Raw genomic sequence first — 20516 nt, forward strand, 5'->3', positions numbered from 1 at the left:
GACAAGGTTGGTGTTTTACTGCCCCCTGGAGGCTGTTGTCTGAACATGTATAAAGACAAGGTTGGTGTTTTACTGCCCCCTGGAGGCTGTTGTCTGAACATGTATAAAGACAAGGTTGGTGTTTTACTGCCCCCTGGAGGATGTTGTCTGAACATGTATAAAGACAAGGTTGGTGTTTTACTGCCCCCTGGAGGCTGTTGTCTGAACATGTATAAAGACAAGGTTGGTGTTTTACTGCCCCCTGGAGGCTGTTGTCTGAACATGTATAAAGACAAGGTTGGTGTTTTACTGCCCCCTGGAGGCTGTTGTCTGAACATGTATAAAGACAAGGTTGGTGTTTTACTGCCCCCTGGAGGCTGTTGTCTGAACATGTATAAAGACAAGGTTGGTGTTTTACTGCCCCCTGGAGGCTGTTGTCTGAACATGTATAAAGACAAGGTTGGTGTTTTACTGCCCCCTGGAGGATGTTGTCTGAACATGTATAAAGACAAGGTTGGTGTTTTACTGCCCCCTGGAGGATGTTGTCTGAACATGTATAAAGACAAGGTTGGTGTTTTACTGCCCCCTGGAGGCTGTTGTCTGAACATGTATAAAGACAAGGTTGGTGTTTTACTGCCCCCTGGAGGCTGTTGTCTGAACATGTATAAAGACAAGGTTGGTGTTTTACTGCCCCCTGGAGGCTGTTGTCTGAACATGTATAAAGACAAGGTTGGTGTTTTACTGCCCCCTGGAGGCTGTTGTCTGAACATGTATAAAGACAAGGTTGGTGTTTTACTGCCCCCTGGAGGCTGTTGTCTGAACATGTATAAAGACAAGGTTGGTGTTTTACTGCCCCCTGGAGGATGTTGTCTGAACATGTATAAAGACAAGGTTGGTGTTTTACTGCCCCCTGGAGGATGTTGTCTGAACATGTATAAAGACAAGGTTGGTGTTTTACTGCCCCCTGGAGGCTGTTGTCTGAACATGTATAAAGACAAGGTTGGTGTTTTACTGCCCCCTGGAGGCTGTTGTCTGAACATGTATAAAGACAAGGTTGGTGTTTTACTGCCCCCTGGAGGCTGTTGTCTGAACATGTATAAAGACAAGGTTGGTGTTTTACTGCCCCCTGGAGGCTGTTGTCTGAACATGTATAAAGACAAGGTTGGTGTTTTACTGCCCCCTGGAGGCTGTTGTCTGAACATGTATAAAGACAAGGTTGGTGTTTTACTGCCCCCTGGAGGCTGTTGTCTGAACATGTATAAAGACAAGGTTGGTGTTTTACTGCCCCCTGGAGGATGTTGTCTGAACATGTATAAAGACAAGGTTGGTGTTTTACTGCCCCCTGGAGGCTGTTGTCTGAACAGGTATAAAGACAAGGTTGGTGTTTTACTGCCCCCTGGAGGCTGTTGTCTGAACATGTATAAAGACAAGGTTGGTGTTTTACTGCCCCCTGGAGGCTGTTGTCTGAACATGTATAAAGACAAGGGTAGTGTTTTACTGCCCCCTGGAGGCTGTTGTCTGAACATGTATAAAGACAAGGTTGGTGTTTTACTGCCCCCTGGAGGCTGTTGTCTGAACATGTATAAAGACAAGGTTGGTGTTTTACTGCCCCCTGGAGGCTGTTGTCTGAACATGTATAAAGACAAGGTTGGTGTTTTACTGCCCCCTGGAGGCTGTTGTCTGAACATGTATAAAGACAAGGTTGGTGTTTTACTGCCCCCTGGAGGCTGTTGTCTGAACATGTATAAAGACAAGGTTGGTGTTTTACTGCCCCCTGGAGGGTGTTGTCTGAACATGTATAAAGACAAGGTTGGTGTTTTACTGCCCCCTGGAGGCTGTTGTCTGAACATGTATAAAGACAAGGTTGGTGTTTTACTGCCCCCTGGAGGCTGTTGTCTGAACAGGTATAAAGACAAGGTTGGTGTTTTACTGCCCCCTGGAGGGTGTTGTCTGAACATGTATAAAGACAAGGTTGGTGTTTTACTGCCCCCTGGAGGCTGTTGTCTGAACATGTATAAAGACAAGGTTGGTGTTTTACTGCCCCCTGGAGGCTGTTGTCTGAACATGTATAAAGACAAGGTTGGTGTTTTACTGCCCCCTGGAGGCTGTTGTCTGAACATGTATAAAGACAAGGTTGGTGTTTTACTGCCCCCTGGAGGCTGTTGTCTGAACATGTATAAAGACAAGGTTGGTGTTTTACTGCCCCCTGGAGGCTGTTGTCTGAACATGTATAAAGACAAGGTTGGTGTTTTACTGCCCCCTGGAGGGTGTTGTCTGAACATGTATAAAGACAAGGTTGGTGTTTTACTGCCCCCTGGAGGCTGTTGTCTGAACATGTATAAAGACAAGGTTGGTGTTTTACTGCCCCCTGGAGGCTGTTGTCTGAACATGTATAAAGACAAGGTTGGTGTTTTACTGCCCCCTGGAGGATGTTGTCTGAACATGTATAAAGACAAGGTTGGTGTTTTACTGCCCCCTGGAGGCTGTTGTCTGAACATGTATAAAGACAAGGTTGGTGTTTTACTGCCCCCTGGAGGCTGTTGTCTGAACATGTATAAAGACAAGGTTGGTGTTTTACTGCCCCCTGGAGGATGTTGTCTGAACATGTATAAAGACAAGGTTGGTGTTTTACTGCCCCCTGGAGGGTGTTGTCTGAACATGTATAAAGACAAGGTTGGTGTTTTACTGCCCCCTGGAGGCTGTTGTCTGAACATGTATAAAGACAAGGTTGGTGTTTTACTGCCCCCTGGAGGCTGTTGTCTGAACATGTATAAAGACAAGGTTGGTGTTTTACTGCCCCCTGGAGGCTGTTGTCTGAACATGTATAAAGACAAGGTTGGTGTTTTACTGCCCCCTGGAGGCTGTTGTCTGAACATGTATAAAGACAAGGTTGGTGTTTTACTGCCCCCTGGAGGGTGTTGTCTGAACATGTATAAAGACAAGGTTGGTGTTTTACTGCCCCCTGGAGGCTGTTGTCTGAACATGTATAAAGACAAGGTTGGTGTTTTACTGCCCCCTGGAGGATGTTGTCTGAACATGTATAAAGACAAGGTTGGTGTTTTACTGCCCCCTGGTGGGTGTTGTCTGAACATGTATAAAGACAAGGTTGGTGTTTTACTGCCCCCTGGAGGCTGTTGTCTGAACAGGTATAAAGACAAGGTTGGTGTTTTACTGCCCCCTGGAGGGTGTTGTCTGAACATGTATAAAGACAAGGTTGGTGTTTTACTGCCCCCTGGAGGCTGTTGTCTGAACATGTATAAAGACAAGGTTGGTGTTTTACTGCCCCCTGGAGGCTGTTGTCTGAACATGTATAAAGACAAGGTTGGTGTTTTACTGCCCCCTGGAGGCTGTTGTCTGAACATGTATAAAGACAAGGTTGGTGTTTTACTGCCCCCTGGAGGATGTTGTCTGAACATGTATAAAGACAAGGTTGGTGTTTTACTGCCCCCTGGAGGCTGTTGTCTGAACATGTATAAAGACAAGGTTGGTGTTTTACTGCCCCCTGGAGGCTGTTGTCTGAACATGTATAAAGACAAGGTTGGTGTTTTACTGCCCCCTGGAGGCTGTTGTCTGAACATGTATAAAGACAAGGTTGGTGTTTTACTGCCCCCTGGAGGGTGTTGTCTGAACAGGTATAAAGACAAGGTTGGTGTTTTACTGCCCCCTGGAGGCTGTTGTCTGAACAGGTATAAAGACAAGGTTGGTGTTTTACTGCCCCCTGGAGGGTGTTGTCTGAACATGTATAAAGACAAGGTTGGTGTTTTACTGCCCCCTGGAGGCTGTTGTCTGAACATGTATAAAGACAAGGTTGGTGTTTTACTGCCCCCTGGAGGGTGTTGTCTGAACATGTATAAAGACAAGGTTGGTGTTTTACTGCCCCCTGGAGGCTGTTGTCTGAACATGTATAAAGACAAGGTTGGTGTTTTACTGCCCCCTGGAGGGTGTTGTCTGAACATGTATAAAGACAAGGTTGGTGTTTTACTGCCCCCTGGAGGCTGTTGTCTGAACATGTATAAAGACAAGGTTGGTGTTTTACTGCCCCCTGGAGGCTGTTGTCTGAACATGTATAAAGACAAGGTTGGTGTTTTACTGCCCCCTGGAGGCTGTTGTCTGAACATGTATAAAGACAAGGTTGGTGTTTTACTGCCCCCTGGAGGCTGTTGTCTGAACATGTATAAAGACAAGGTTGGTGTTTTACTGCCCCCTGGAGGCTGTTGTCTGAACATGTATAAAGACAAGGTTGGTGTTTTACTGCCCCCTGGAGGCTGTTGTCTGAACATGTATAAAGACAAGGTTGGTGTTTTACTGCCCCCTGGAGGCTGTTGTCTGAACATGTATAAAGACAAGGTTGGTGTTTTACTGCCCCCTGGAGGCTGTTGTCTGAACATGTATAAAGACAAGGTTGGTGTTTTACTGCCCCCTGGAGGCTGTTGTCTGAACATGTATAAAGACAAGGTTGGTGTTTTACTGCCCCCTGGAGGCTGTTGTCTGAACATGTATAAAGACAAGGTTGGTGTTTTACTGCCCCCTGGAGGATGTTGTCTGAACAGGTATAAAGACAAGGTTGGTGTTTTACTGCCCCCTGGAGGCTGTTGTCTGAACATGTATAAAGACAAGGTTGGTGTTTTACTGCCCCCTGGAGGCTGTTGTCTGAACAGGTATAAAGACAAGGTTGGTGTTTTACTGCCCCCTGGAGGCTGTTGTCTGAACATGTATAAAGACAAGGTTGGTGTTTTACTGCCCCCTGGAGGCTGTTGTCTGAACATGTATAAAGACAAGGTTGGTGTTTTACTGCCCCCTGGAGGCTGTTGTCTGAACATGTATAAAGACAAGGTTGGTGTTTTACTGCCCCCTGGAGGGTGTTGTCTGAACATGTATAAAGACAAGGTTGGTGTTTTACTGCCCCCTGGAGGCTGTTGTCTGAACATGTATAAAGACAAGGTTGGTGTTTTACTGCCCCCTGGAGGCTGTTGTCTGAACATGTATAAAGACAAGGTTGGTGTTTTACTGCCCCCTGGAGGCTGTTGTCTGAACATGTATAAAGACAAGGTTGGTGTTTTACTGCCCCCTGGAGGGTGTTGTCTGAACATGTATAAAGACAAGGTTGGTGTTTTACTGCCCCCTGGAGGGTGTTGTCTGAACAGGTATAAAGACAAGGTTGGTGTTTTACTGCCCCCTGGAGGCTGTTGTCTGAACATGTATAAAGACAAGGTTGGTGTTTTACTGCCCCCTGGAGGCTGTTGTCTGAACATGTATAAAGACAAGGTTGGTGTTTTACTGCCCCCTGGAGGGTGTTGTCTGAACATGTATAAAGACAAGGTTGGTGTTTTACTGCCCCCTGGAGGCTGTTGTCTGAACATGTATAAAGACAAGGTTGGTGTTTTACTGCCCCCTGGAGGCTGTTGTCTGAACATGTATAAAGACAAGGTTGGTGTTTTACTGCCCCCTGGAGGCTGTTGTCTGAACATGTATAAAGACAAGGTTGGTGTTTTACTGCCCCCTGGATGCTGTTGTCTGAACATGTATAAAGACAAGGTTGGTGTTTTACTGCCCCCTGGAGGGTGTTGTCTGAACATGTATAAAGACAAGGTTGGTGTTTTACTGCCCCCTGGAGGCTGTTGTCTGAACATGTATAAAGACAAGGTTGGTGTTTTACTGCCCCCTGGAGGATGTTGTCTGAACATGTATAAAGACAAGGTTGGTGTTTTACTGCCCCCTGGAGGATGTTGTCTGAACATGTATAAAGACAAGGTTGGTGTTTTACTGCCCCCTGGAGGATGTTGTCTGAACAGGTATAAAGATTTTCTCAGCACTATAATTCATTGGCTGATCACTCCTGATGACCTGAATGGAATTTAGTGATCCTTCCTTAACCTATAGGAAGCCCCATCTTTTGACTATTAAAACCTGTTGCGACTCTAGGGGGAGTATTTTCCTTTTTGGGAAAAAAAACGTTCCCGTTTTAAACGGGATATTTTGTCAGGACAAGATGCTAGAATATGCATATATTTGACAGCTTAGGATAGAAAACACTCTAATGTTTCCAAAACTGTAAAGATATTGTCTGTGAGTATAACAGAACTGATGTTGCAGGCGAAAGCCTGAGAAAAATCTAATCCGGAGGTGCCCCATATTTTGAAAGCGTTGCATTCCAATGAGTCCCTATTGAGCTGTGCATGTGCTATCAACCAGATTACGTATTTCCCAAGGTGTCTACAGCATTGTGACGTAGTTTTAGCATTTATGTTGAAGAATAGCCGTAAGCAGCTACATTGCTCAAGTGGTCACCTGATGCCCCCAGAGAGATTCTCGCGTAAAATACAGAGGTAGCCATTACTCCAATCGGTCCTAATGAAAAACAAATTTTCCCGATGGATATATTATCAACTAGATATTTGAAAAACACCTTGAGGATTGATTATAAACAACGTTTGCCATGTTTCTGTCGATATTATGGAGATAATTTGGAATACGTTTCGCCGTTTTCGTGACTGCAATTTCCTGCAAAAACGTGAAGAACATACGGAGCTATTTCGCCTACAAAAATAATATTTTTGGAAAAAAGGAACATTTGCTATCTAACTGGGAGTCTCGTGAGTGAAAACATCCGAAGCTCATCAAAGGTAAACTATTTAATTTGATTGCTTTTCTGATTTCCGTGATCAAGTTACCTGCTGCTAGCTGGACAAAATGCTATGCTATGCTAGGCTATCGATAAACTTTCACAAATGCTTGTCTAGCTTTGGCTGTAAAGCATATTTTGAAAATCTGAGATGACAGGGTGATTAACAAAAGGCTAAGCTGTGTCTCAATATATTTCATTTGTGATTTTCATGAATAGGAATATTGTCTAGGGATATTTATGTCCATTGCGTTATGCTAATTAGTGTCAGGCGATGATTACGCTCCCGCATGCGGGATGGGGAGTCAGTAGAGGTTAAAACATTCCTCAATGGTGCTGTCCATGCTAAAACAAGCTACATCCATCTAGCGCCCTCTTTATATCGCTATGCCACTGGTATACTCACAATTACGCATAGGGTTAGAGGTTAGGGGTTAGAGGTCAGCGGTTACTCACATTCTCCACTGGAACAGAGAGACAGGTGGGTTGGCATCGGTCAGACATGTGAGCTCAACGTTCTGACGGTCCAGGTACCAGTTCCCATCGAACCCCTCCACTGACACCTCGGGTTCATCTGATGTAAAATAATAATATAGAATACTTTCATATATGCCATTTAGAAGACACTTTTATCCAGAGCCACTTACAAGAATTTGCACAAGTGAGTAAGTCAGTGGGACGGTGAAAGTGTGTGTGCATGTGCACTGGCGTGTGTGTATGTGCGCTGGAGTGTGTGTGAATGTGTGTATCAGGGTTGGGCTTAATTCTAATTGAAGGAAGTGAACTACAACTACAATTACAATTCAATCATTGAAAAAAGGGCATTTATTTTCAATGACTTCTTACAGTTTTCTTACTGCATATTGTTTGTGTGTACTCAAACAAGAAAGGAACACAAATGCAAAAATGTAAGTTTGATATTTCAACATGACTCAATACATGTCAAACAGCATATTGTAAGCACACATACAGTACAAATACAAACATAAAGTAAATATATTTTGCATATGGAAAGGAAGACAAATAGGCCTATTGGTACTACTGTACTGTATGTTAGATCAATTGCATTAAATATATAAAGAAACTGTGAAAATACAATGAAATCAGAAACAAATAATCCATTGGGAAAACAAAATCAGTCATGTCTGCTGTTCTGGTCCGGCCACAGATTTTCATAAACATCACAGGCGATATTCTCCTTGGCATGATGCATCCACCCCTGACAGGAATGTCACCACATGCCTCCTCCATTGCCTGGAGAAGGGGCATACGTTCATGGGGTTTGACATCATACATCTTCCACCACCATGCTGAAATTCCTCAATTGGGTTGAAAAATTGGGAATATGGTGGGAGAAAGAAAATTGTAAACCTGGGATGGTCATGGAACCAGTTGTAGACCAATGTAAGAATGCTGTTCATTGACTATAGCTCAGCATTCAACACCAGAGTACCCTCCAAGCTCATCATTAAGCTTGAGGCCCTGGGTCTGAACGCCACCCAGTGCAACTGGGTCATGGACTTCCAGACGGGCCGCCCCCAGGTGGTGAAGGTAGGAAACAACACCTCCGCTTCGCTGATGCTCAACACTGGGGCCCTACAAGGCTGCGTTCTTTGCCCCTTCCTGTACTCCCTGTTCACCCATGACTGCATGTCCATGCATGCCTCCAACTCAATCATCAAGTTTGCAGACGACAGTAGTAGGTTTGATTACCAACAATGACGAGACAGCTTACAGGGAGGAGGTAAGGGCTCTGGGAGTGTGGTGTCAGGAAAACAACTTCTCACTCAACGTCAACAAAACAAAGGAGATGATCGTGGACTTCAGGAAACAGCAGAGGGAGCACCCCCCTATCCACATTGATGGGACCGCAGTGGAGAAGGTGGAAAGATGAAAGTTACTCGGCGTACACATCACTGACAAACTGAAATGGTACACCCACACAGGCAGTGTGGTGGAGAAGGCACAACAGTGCCTCTTTAACCTCAGGAGGCTGAAGAAATTTGGCTTGTCATCTAATAGGAAATGTTAAAAAGTACACAGACCTTTCAGGCCGATCATGTCACTGTTCAGAAAGCCTATACTGGACATGTAGAAAGAGTTGAAATTAGGTTTAAATTATTTCAAATAAATCCTGCAGTCAATGTTTGATACTATGTGCATTAACTCCATGAACTGAGAAATGTAAAAATACTGAATTCCAAATCAATTCATTTTCAAAGATTACATGTTTTTCGTAACTTAATTATTGTTGGAATTCGAACTGAATTCAACATATATTCTCAATTTCATGAGTGAATTCAAGAATTGAATTAGAATTTCAAATTCAATTGACCCCAACCCTGGTGTGTGTCTGTATGTGTGTGTGTGTGTGTGTGTGTGTGTGTGTGTGTGTGTGTGTGTGTGTGTGTGTGTGTGTGTGTGTGTGTGTGTGTTGTATGTGTGTGTGTGACCTACACTGTATGTCCAGCGTGACAGAGTCGGTATATGTCTCCTGGTTATAGGAGGTGATACAGGTGAGTTTCTCTAGATGTGTATTCTTGCTGGGTACCAGGATGAAGTCGCTTCGTACCGTGATCGTCCCATCAGAGTTACGGATCTCCTGGGTGGTCGCCTCACCTCGCACACGCGTGTCCCACCTGCTCCCACACACACTCATGAATACACGCACACGTGTGCACACACACACGCATGTCAGGAAATAAACTTCCATATAACATTTGAAGCTAGCAACAGTTACTGATATGTTCACTGTTTGAGATCAAACCTTCGAGAATCATTCATGTTTGAATTCTTACTTTGGAGAGATTATGTTGCATAGAGCTTTAGCGTGTCAAACTGTTTCATGAAGCCTTGTAGTTACAAACTGTGACATAGAGCTTTAGAGTGTCAAACTGTTTCATGAAGCCTTGTAGTTACAAACTGTGACATAGAGCTTTAGAGTGTCAAACTGTTTCATGAAGCCTTGTAGTTACAAACTGTGACATAGAGCTTTAGAGTGTCAAACTGTTTCATGAAGCCTTGTAGTTACAAACTGTGACATAGAGCTTTAGAGTGTCAAACTGTTTCATGAAGCCTTGAAGTTACAAACTGTGACATAGAGCTTTAGCGTGTCAAACTGTTTCATGAAGCCTTGTAGTTACAAACTGTGACATAGAGCTTTAGAGTGTCAAACTGTTTCATGAAGCCTTGTAGTTACAAACTGTGACATAGAGCTTTAGAGTGTCAAACTGTTTCATGAAGCCTTGTAGTTACAAACTGTGACATAGAGCTTTAGAGTGTCAAACTGTTTCATGAAGCCTTGTAGTTACAAACTGTGACATAGAGCTTTAGAGTGTCAAACTGTTTCATGAAGCCTTGAAGTTACAAACTGTGACATAGAGCTTTAGCGTGTCAAACTGTTTCATGAAGCCTTGTAGTTACAAACTGTGACATAGAGCTTTAGAGTGTCAAACTGTTTCATGAAGCCTTGTAGTTACAAACTGTGACATAGAGCTTTAGAGTGTCAAACTGTTTCATGAAGCCTTGTAGTTACAAACTGTGACATAGAGCTTTAGAGTGTCAAACTGTTTCATGAAGCCTTGTAGTTACAAACTGTGACATAGAGCTTTAGCGTGTCAAACTGTTTCATGAAGCCTTGTAGTTACAAACTGTGACATAGAGCTTTAGAGTGTCAAACTGTTTCATGAAGCCTTGTAGTTACAAACTGTGACATAGAGCTTTAGAGTGTCAAACTGTTTCATGAAGCCTTGAAGTTACAAACTGTGACATAGAGCTTTAGCGTGTCAAACTGTTTCATGAAGCCTTGTAGTTACAAACTGTGACATAGAGCTTTAGAGTGTCAAACTGTTTCATGAAGCCTTGTAGTTACAAACTGTGACATAGAGCTTTAGAGTGTCAAACTGTTTCATGAAGCCTTGTAGTTACAAACTGTGACATAGAGCTTTAGAGTGTCAAACTGTTTCATGAAGCCTTGTAGTTACAAACTGTGACATAGAGCTTTAGAGCTCCAATTTTGGCTGGCCTTATGCCAGAGCAATTGTCTAAGGCATTGTCAAAACCGGGTCTCTTATATTTCCAAACCCTAGTGCCGAGATTGATGTTTTATCTGTCTTATCTGTCTTATCTGCTGCTGAGGTGGGAGGGGTGGCAATATCTGAGGTGTCTTTAAAACGTGCGCCAAAGTATTAGTTTCAGTATGTGCAGGTTGGGCTATTAGATGTGTGTAAAAAGCCCTTTATGTCAGCTAATACATTATTTTAGATGTGTGTATAAACCCCTCTATGTAGGCTGATACATTATTTTAGATGTGTGTATAAACCCCTCTATGTAGGCTGATACATTATTTTAGATGTGTGTATAAACCCCTCTATGTAGGCTGATACATTATTTTAGATGTGTGTATAAACCCCTCTATGTAGGCTGATACATTATTTTAGATGTGTGTATAAACCCCTCTATGTAGGCTGATACATTATTTTAGATGTGTGTATAAACCCCTCTATGTAGGCTGATACATTATTTTAGATGTGTGTATAAACCCCTCTATGTAGGCTGATACATTATTTTAGATGTGTGTATAAACCCCTCTATGTAGGCTGATACATTATTTTAGATGTGTGTATAAACCCCTCTATGTAGGCTGATACATTATTTTAGATGTGTGTATAAACCCCTCTATGTAGGCTGATACATTATTTTAGATGTGTGTATAAACCCCTCTAACTAAAGGTTAGAGCTGCCGCTTTCAAGGAGCAGGACTCTAACTATTATACATGTCAACATTCACAAGGCCGCGTGGTCAGACGAATTACCAGGACGTGTACTCCGAGCATAAGCTGACCAACTGGCAAGTGACATTTTCAATCTGTCCCTGACAGAGTCTGTAATACCAACATGTTTCAAGCAGACCACCATAGTCCCTGTACCCAAGAACACCAAGGTAACCTGCCTAAATTACTACTGACCAGTAGCACTCAAGTCTGTAGACATGAAGTGCTTTGAAAGGCTGTTCATGGCTCACATCAAAACCATTATCCCAGAAACACTAGACCCACTCCAATTTGCATACCGCCCCAACAGATCCACAGATGATGCAATCTCTATTGCACTTCACACTACCCTTTCCCACCTGGACAAAAGGAACACCTATGTGAGAATGCTATTCATTGACTACAGCTCAGCGTCCAAAACCATAGTGCCCTCAAAGCTCATCACTAAGCTAAGGACCCTGGGACGAAAAACCTCCCTCTGAAACTGCGATCATGGACTTCCTGATGGGCCGCTCCCAGGTGGTAAGAGTAGGTAACAACACATCTGCCCCGCTGATCCTCAACACAGGGGCACCTCAGGGGTGCGTGCTCAGTCCCCTACTGTACTCCCTGTTCACCCATGACTGCATGGCCAAGCACAACTCCAACACCATCATTAAATTTGCAGACGACACAACAGTTGTAGGTCTGACCACCGACAATGATGAGACAGCCTATAGGGACGAGGTCAGAGACCTGGCATTGTGGTGCCAGGATAACAACCTCCCCATTAACATGATCAAGGCAAAGGAAATGGGGGACTGAGCACGCCCCCATTCTCATCAATGGGGCTGTAGTGGGGCAGGTTGAGAGCTTCAAGTTCATCCTTGGGAGCAATTTCCAAATGCCTGAAGGTACCACGTTCATCTGTACAAACAATAGTACGTAAGTATAAACACCATGGGACCATGCAGCCATCATACTGCTCAGGAAGGATACGCATTCTGTCTCCTAGAGATGAACGTACTTTGGTGTGAAAAGTGCGAAACAATCCCAGAACAACAGTAACAACAGCAACAAATGCTGAAGGAAACAGGTACAAAATTATCTATATCCACAGTAAAACGAGTCCTAAATCGATATAACCTGAAAGGCCGCTCAGCAAGGAAGAAGCCACTACTCCAAAACCTCCATAAAAAAGCCAGACTACGGTTTAAAACTGCACATGGGGACAAAGATCATACTTTTTGGAGAAATGTCCTCTGGTCTGATGAAACAAAAATATAACTTTTTGGCCATAATCACCATCCTTATGTTAGGGAGGAAAAAGGGGGAGGCTTGTAAGCTGAAGAACACTTCAGCAAATCTGTTTTTAATAGAGCCCTTAAATTCTTCTGACTGGCATGGAAGTGGTTAATCTTCCAGAGGTGTTAGGATAATTAGTAGTGTGAAACTAAGCTAGTTGGTGCAGTGGGAGTGTCAAACTGTTTCATGAAGCTTTAGTGTCCAAGTGTGCAGGTCAATCACATCTCCTGTCTTAGGCCTCCTGAACACTACACGGTTTTACAATCATAACATCGGAGTACCTCTGGGTACTGGGTATCGGTGTAAGTTGTACACCTAGCGACACTACCTTAGAGTGATTCAATCGTTAACCCTAACCCATCCTTACTTATCCCACAGATTTTTCCATCTATTTGAAATATTACTCTGTGAGAGCTGCTTTCACACAAACAAACACACACGGTGGCGTCCCACCTGATGGTTCCTGGAGGCTTCCCATTGGCCGAGAGGCAGGTGGCGACCGGCGTCTTCAGATTGGATGACCGAGCTACCAGTGTGGGTGTCGACAAACTCATCTGGGTCGAAGGTCGGGCTGGACCAACAACAAAATCACAACTTGGCCAAACACAGCACAGCAACAGTTGGTCAAATCACAGCACAGCAACATAGCTGCTAGACATCATTTGAGTTACAGGAAATGTGGTGTACAAGGCCTCAAGGATATCATATGACATATTACACAGGCCGGGATTCAATCATTATACAATCCTCAGGCCTGGATTCAATCATTATACAATCCTCAGGCCAGGATTCAATCATTATACAATCCTCAGGCCTGGGTTCAATCATTATACAATCCTCAGGCCAGGATTCAATCATTATACAATCCTCAGGCCTGGGTTCAATCATTATACAATCCTCAGGCCTGGGTTCAATCATTATACAATCCTCAGGCCAGGATTCAATCATTATACAATCCTCAGGCCTGGGTTCAATCATTATACAATCCTCAGGCCAGGATTCAATCATTATACAATCCTCAGGCCTGGGTTCAATCATTATACAATCCTCAGGCCTGGATTCAATCATTATACAATCCTCAGGCCAGGATTCATTCATTATACAATCCTCAGGCCTGGATTCAATCATTATACAATCCTCAGGCCAGGATTCAATCATTATACAATCCTCAGGCCAGGATTCAATCATTATACAATCCTCAGGCCAGGATTCATTCATTATACAATCCTCAGGCCAGGATTCAATCCCATCGTTGGTTGTAGACAATGTGGCGTTTAAAGTCAATTTTTAATAGCGGAGGTGCATTAAGATGATGATCCCCATGCACTTAACACAATTTCTCATTTTCGTAAATTCACCATATTGTACATTGCTCTCCATTACTCTTTTTTATGTATTTTCATTAGCACAGTATATATGATCCCAATTTCATCTTCAAGTGGATAGTGCTAAAACAAGGACGTCATATATGAATTCTGCCCTCTTTATGCACATTCACCATTGAGCCGACATACTGAAAGCAGCATTGACCCATGAATGCAATCTCTGTGAACGCAGAAACATTGGCCTATATTCAATCAGATTGAGAGTTAACCCGTGTTGGCCAACATCCGCATAGTGGCTGTGTTGTGGTCTTACCGTAGACTGTGAGGTTGACCGTGTTTTCGCGGTTGCCAGCAGGGAAGGTAGTGTATTCACAGATGTATCTGGCCTCGTCAGACAGTCGCAGAGACGAGAAGGTCAGAGTGGTGTCCTCCAGGGACGGAGTTCTCCTCCGCACCTTAACATCAGAGCGATATATTTAGAGACCAATTACAACCACAACACAACACAACCACAACCACAACACAACAACAAGCACAACACAACCTCAACACAACCATAATGACAATCACAAGACTGCATGGCAAGGTTAGAACACAACCGCAACACAACCACAACACAACCACAACACAACCGCAACACAACCACAACCACAACACAACCGCAACTCCACATCATCCTCACCACAGGGTTTTTGAAGCTGACTCTGTCTTTGAAGGGCGGAGCCACAGACACGCCTAGAGACGGGTTAGCTATCGCCACGTTCTGTTTCTTTCCATTAATCACCTTCTGCCATGTCACCTGGAGGGAGGGAAGAATTCAAGGCAAAGTTCGTGCAGATGTATTGATTGCATGTGTGTGTGTGTGTGTGATGGTTACCTGTGAGATCTTGACAGGTGGGATGCTGTTGATAAAAATACATGGCAGATCCACCTTAGAGCCCACGAACCCTGACTGTCCGGCTTCCATCTGGACTGACTGACTACACACACCTAGGACACACAATACACACAGAAGTTAGATACACTGCTGCTCAGTTAAATGGGGTTACGGTTAGGGTCACACACACGTACACATACGCCGTCACCCAGTGGGATCAGGCCAGCTCTGTAGCTGAGCTCATTAGGGTTAGGGTTAGACCTAAGCTTTAGGTGAGGAACAGAGAGGAGAACAGCCTACCTGTCTGACACACACACACACGTACACGTACACACACACACTCATTGGGAAAATATAGCATGTAGGGAAGGAAAGAGAGAAAGAAGACAGAGTCAGAGAGAGATAGAGAGAGGGGGGGAGAGAGAAAGAGAGAGAGAGAGAGAGGGAGAGAGAGAGAGAGAGAAGGGGAGAGAGAGATAGAAGGGGAGAGCGATAGAGAGGGATTAACTGTTTAATCTCTAGTCTGTGATTGACCTGGAATGAGAGGCTGTTTGTCTTACTGACCATGTGACCTACTACACACACGCACGCAGACACACACTTTAAGAGGTACTAATGGTAGCACTTTGATGAATAACTACTAGATATTGATAACTCTGCTGTTACTTAAAAATGTTTAAAAAATATTCTCTGTGCCTAAATTTTCCTTTATGATCCAACTTCCAGCGAGCTAACACATAGTTAACAGTTAGCTACCAGCTAACCAACAGCAAGATAAGAGCTAACTAACAGCTAAGTAAATGCTAACTAACACCTAACTAAATGCTAACTAATAGTTAGTTACCAGCTAACAGACAGCTAACTAACAGCTAAATAACAGCTAACAAACAGTTATGTAACAGCTAACCAACAGCTACCACCTAGCTACCAGCTAACTAACAGCTAACAGCTAACTAACAGCTAACAGCTAACTAACAGCTAGCCAACAGCTAATTACCATCTCGTTAACAGCTGAGTAAAAGCTCTCTAACAGTTAACCAACAGATAGCTTCCAGCTTGCTAACACAGCAGCAGAGTAGCAACATGTACCCAACATTTCTTAATTCTGACAAAGGCAGAAAAATGACTTTAGGCTGAAATGTTGATTTTTCAAAGTAATGTTTGTGTGTGTGTGTGTTTGGCCCAGATACAGTCTGCTTCCACTTCTACTCTGCCAAATTGATTGTAATCTGTTGGACTATTTGGATATGTAGTGTGTGTGTGATCTCTGGCACTGCCAGCATGAGTAGTGTGTGTTGGAGAGCGTTCAAGAGGAGCTCAGGGATTACATGTTTCATCTGTGTTCTGGAACCAGAGCGATATCAACAGACAGGCAGGCAAGCAAACAGACAGAATACAGACATACGAGTGTGTGTGTGTGTGTGTGTGTGTGTGTGTGTGTGTGTGTGTGTGTGTGTGTGTGTGTGTGTGTGTGTGTGTGTGTGTGTGTGTGTGTGTGTGTGTGTGTGTGTGTGTGTGTGTGTTAGTGTGCATGTGTCTGTCTGTCTGTCTGTGTGTGTGTGGAATATATTGTTTATGTATAGAAGTGTTAATGTGGTGTGGCAGCTGTTCTCAGAGTTAAACCCGGTGGAACACCAGAGGATAAGGTGTGATCTTAATTTACAGATTGAAGATGTATGCTGTAGGATGAACCAACTCTCTGATGGTAGGGTTATGGTTAGAGGGTAGACTAGAGGTTATCTCACCTTTAATAACACATGTTGCTGTCAGGAATATCCACAACACAGAATTCTCCATGACAACTCCACTGGCGCCACCTTCCTTGTAGGTCCAACAGAATAGTTCCAACAGAATAGTTCCGACAGAATAGTTCCGACAGAATAGTTCCGACAGAATAGTTCCAACGGAATAGTTCCAACGGAATAGTTCCGATAGAATAGTTCCGATAGAATGGTTCCAACAGAATATTTCTAATAGAATAATTCCAACAGAATAGTTCCAACTGAATAATTCTAACAGAATAGTTCCAACAGAATAGTTCCACAGAATAGTTCTAATAGAATAGTTCCGATAGAATAGTTCCAACAGAATTGTTCCAACAGAATAGTTCTAACAGCTGTCACACTGTAGTTTCAGCTAGTGACTGCTTGTTGTGTTCTTAGCTGGTAGTCGGTAGTGAAATGAACTCCTGTCGTAGCTTGTTGTCAGTTGTTAGTTGCCACTAATTGTCTTCAGAGTTCCAGCTTGCTGTGTAGCGTTGGATAATAGTTTCAGCTTGCTGTGTAGCGTTAGATAATAGTTACAGCTTGTTGTGTAGTGTTGGATAATAGTTGCAGCTTGTTGTGTAGCGTTAGTCAATAGTTTCAGTTTGCTGTGTAGCGTTAGTCGGTAGTGAAATGAACTCCCTGCAGCGAAGCGGCCAGGCAGACGGGACTAAAGCAGCTTAGTGGTGGACAGATTACTGAGTTACACTCACACACAACCTCCCCGACACACACACACACACACACACACACAAACATAAACAGACCATGTAGTTATTATCATTGGTCAGACATGTCAGCTCATGCAGCACTATTAGCATTAGATGTACAGTTGACTTCGTAGTTGTGTGGTTCATTTGCATTAACATCATGATGTTTGTTTTAATTGTGTTATTAGAACATTGTGTGTATCTGTGTTTAGTTTGTTATTGAAATACAAACGTTTTGTGTATCTATCTGGCAACTTCAGTAATCAAATCAAATCACAACTCTGTTGGTTAATACTACACTGCCATTTTATGTGTTGTGTTGATTTTGCAGGTTTTCCTACTTACAGCTGCCAAACTAACCCTGATTCGGATAGCCATCCTACCCATGCTAGATTACTGATATGTAATTTGTAGATCGGCAGGTAAAGATGCTCTGCAGTTACTCAACTATCTATTATTATAGTGTAACTACTGACTCAACCATTTATTGTTATGGTGTAAGTAGTTACACTATAATAATAGATGGTTGAGTCAGTAGTGTCATTATAATAATAGATGGTTGAGTCAGTAGTGTCATTATAATAATAGATGGTTGAGTCAGTAGTGTCATTATAATAATAGATGGTTGAGTCAGTAGTGTCATTATAATAATAGATGGTTGAGTCAGTAGTGTCATTATAATAATATATAGTTGAGTCAGTAGTTACACTATAATAATATATAATTTAGTCAGCAGGTACACTATAATAATAGATAGTTGAGTCAGCAATTACACCATAATACAGAGAGTTGAGTCAGTAGTTTCATTATAATAGATTGCTGAGTCAATAGTAACACCATAATAAAATACAGTTGAGTCAATAGTAAACACCATAATAATAGATTGAGTCAGTAGTTACACCATAATAATAGATTGAGTCAGTAGGTACACCATAATAATAGATTGAGGTAACCATATACTAGTGAGTCTTACACCATAATAATAGATTGAGTCAGTAGTTACACCATAATAATAGATTGAGTCAGTAGTTACACCATAATAATAGATTGAGTCAGTAGTTACACCATAATAATAGATTGAGTCAGTAGTTACACCATAATAATAGATTGAGTCAGTAGTTACACCATAATAATAGATTGAGTCAGTAGTTACACCATAATAATAGATTGAGTCAGTAGTTACACCATAATAATAGATTGAGTCAGTAGTTACACCATAATAATAGATTGAGTCAGTAGTTACACCATAATAATAGATTGAGTCAGTAGTTACACCATAATAATAGATTGAGTCAGTAGTTACACCATAATAATAGATTGAGTCAGTAGTTACACCATAATAATAGATTGAGTCAGTAGTTACACCATAATAATAGATTGAGTCAGTAGTTACACCATAATAATAGATTGAGTCAGTAGTTACACCATAATAATAGATTGAGTCAGTAGTTACACCATAATAATAGATTGAGTCAGTAGTTACACCATAATAATAGATTGAGTCAGTAGTTACACCATAATAATAGATTGAGTCAGTAGTTACACCATAATAATAGATTGAGTCAGTAGTTACACCATAATAATAGATTGAGTCAGTAGTTACACCATAATAATAGATTGAGTCAGTAGTTACACCATAATAATAGATTGAGTCAGTAGTTACACCATAATAATAGATTGAGTCAGTAGTTACACCATAATAATAGATTGAGTCAGTAGTTACACCATAATAATAGATTGAGTCAGTAGTTACACCATAATAATAGATTGAGTCAGTAGTTACACCATAATAATAGATTGAGTCAGTAGTTACACCATAATAATAGATTGAGTCAGTAGTTACACCATAATAATAGATTGAGTCAGTAGTTACACCATAATAATAGATTGAGTCAGTAGTTACACCATAATAATAGATTGAGTCAGTAGTTACACCATAATAATATATAGTTGAGTCAGTAGTTACACCATATTAATATATAGTTGAGTCAGTAGTTAAACCATATTAATATATAGTTGAGTCAGTAGTTAAACCATATTAATATATAGTTGAGTCAGTAGTTAAACCAGATTAATATATAGTTGAGTCAGTAGTTACACCATAATAATATATAGTTGAGTCAGTAGTTACACCATGTTAATATATAGTTGAGTCAGTAGTTACACCATGTTAATATATAGTTGAGTCAGTAGTTACACCATAATAATATCTGTTTTAGATAGTAGTTACACCATAATAATATCTGTTTTAGATAGTAGTTACACCATGTTAATATATAGTTGAGTCAGTAGTTACACCATGTTAATATATAGTTGAGTCAGTAGTTACACTATTATAATAGATAGTTGAGTCAGTAGTTACAATATTATAATAGATAGTTGAGTCAGTAGTTACACTATTATAATAATATATAGTTGAGTCAGTAGTTACACTATTATAATAATAGATAGTTGAGTCAGTAGTTACACTATTATAATAATATATAGTTGAGTCAGTAGTTACACTATTATAATAATAGATAGTTGAGTCAGTAGTTACACCATATTAATATATAGTTGAGTCAGTAGTTAAACCATATTAATATATAGTTGAGTCAGTAGTTAAACCATATTAATATATATTTGAGTCAGTAGTTAAACCATATTAATATATAGTTGAGTCAGTAGTTACACCATATTAATATATAGTTGAGTCAGTAGTTAAACCATATTAATATATAGTTGAGTCAGTAGTTACAATATTAATATATAGTTGAGTCAGTAGTTAAACCATATTAATATATAGTTGAGTCAGTAGTTAAACCATATTAATATATAGTTGAGTCAGTAGTTACACCATATTAATATATAGTTGAGTCAGTAGTTAAACCATATTAATATATAGTTGAGTCAGTAGTTAAACCATATTAATATATAGTTGAGTCAGTAGTTAAACCATATTAATATATAGTTGAGTCAGTAGTTAAACCATATTAATATATAGTTGAGTCAGTAGTTAAACCATATTAATATATAGTTGAGTCAGTAGTTAAACCATATTAATATATAGTTGAGTCAGTAGTTACACCATATTAATATATAGTTGAGTCAGTAGTTAAACCATATTAATATATAGTTGAGTCAGTAGTTAAACCATATTAATATATAGTTGAGTCAGTAGTTACAATATTAATATATAGTTGAG

At 41.3% G+C, this 20516-nt stretch overlaps 1 protein-coding gene across 2 annotated transcripts in view; it reads right to left on the minus strand.

Annotated features, from left to right (window-relative positions):
- Window positions 1–17991, minus strand: part of LOC109873350 (nectin-1) — a 40740-nt gene extending 22749 nt beyond the window's left edge. For both annotated transcript variants that reach the window (XM_031807975.1, XM_031807974.1), the window contains exons 1-7: window positions 16605–17991; window positions 14860–14972; window positions 14665–14781; window positions 14296–14437; window positions 13111–13228; window positions 9059–9240; window positions 7058–7175 (exon numbers count right to left, since the gene is read on the minus strand). In XM_031807975.1, coding sequence (XP_031663835.1) covers window positions 7058–7175; window positions 9059–9240; window positions 13111–13228; window positions 14296–14437; window positions 14665–14781; window positions 14860–14972; window positions 16605–16656 — 842 coding nt within the window. In that variant the 5' untranslated portion in view covers window positions 16657–17991. The remainder of the gene's footprint in view (window positions 1–7057; window positions 7176–9058; window positions 9241–13110; window positions 13229–14295; window positions 14438–14664; window positions 14782–14859; window positions 14973–16604) is intronic.
- Between the last annotated feature and the right edge of the window lie 2525 nt (window positions 17992–20516).

This window comes from Oncorhynchus kisutch, linkage group LG28, assembly GCF_002021735.2.
Source record: "Oncorhynchus kisutch isolate 150728-3 linkage group LG28, Okis_V2, whole genome shotgun sequence".
NCBI lineage: Eukaryota > Metazoa > Chordata > Actinopteri > Salmoniformes > Salmonidae > Oncorhynchus > Oncorhynchus kisutch.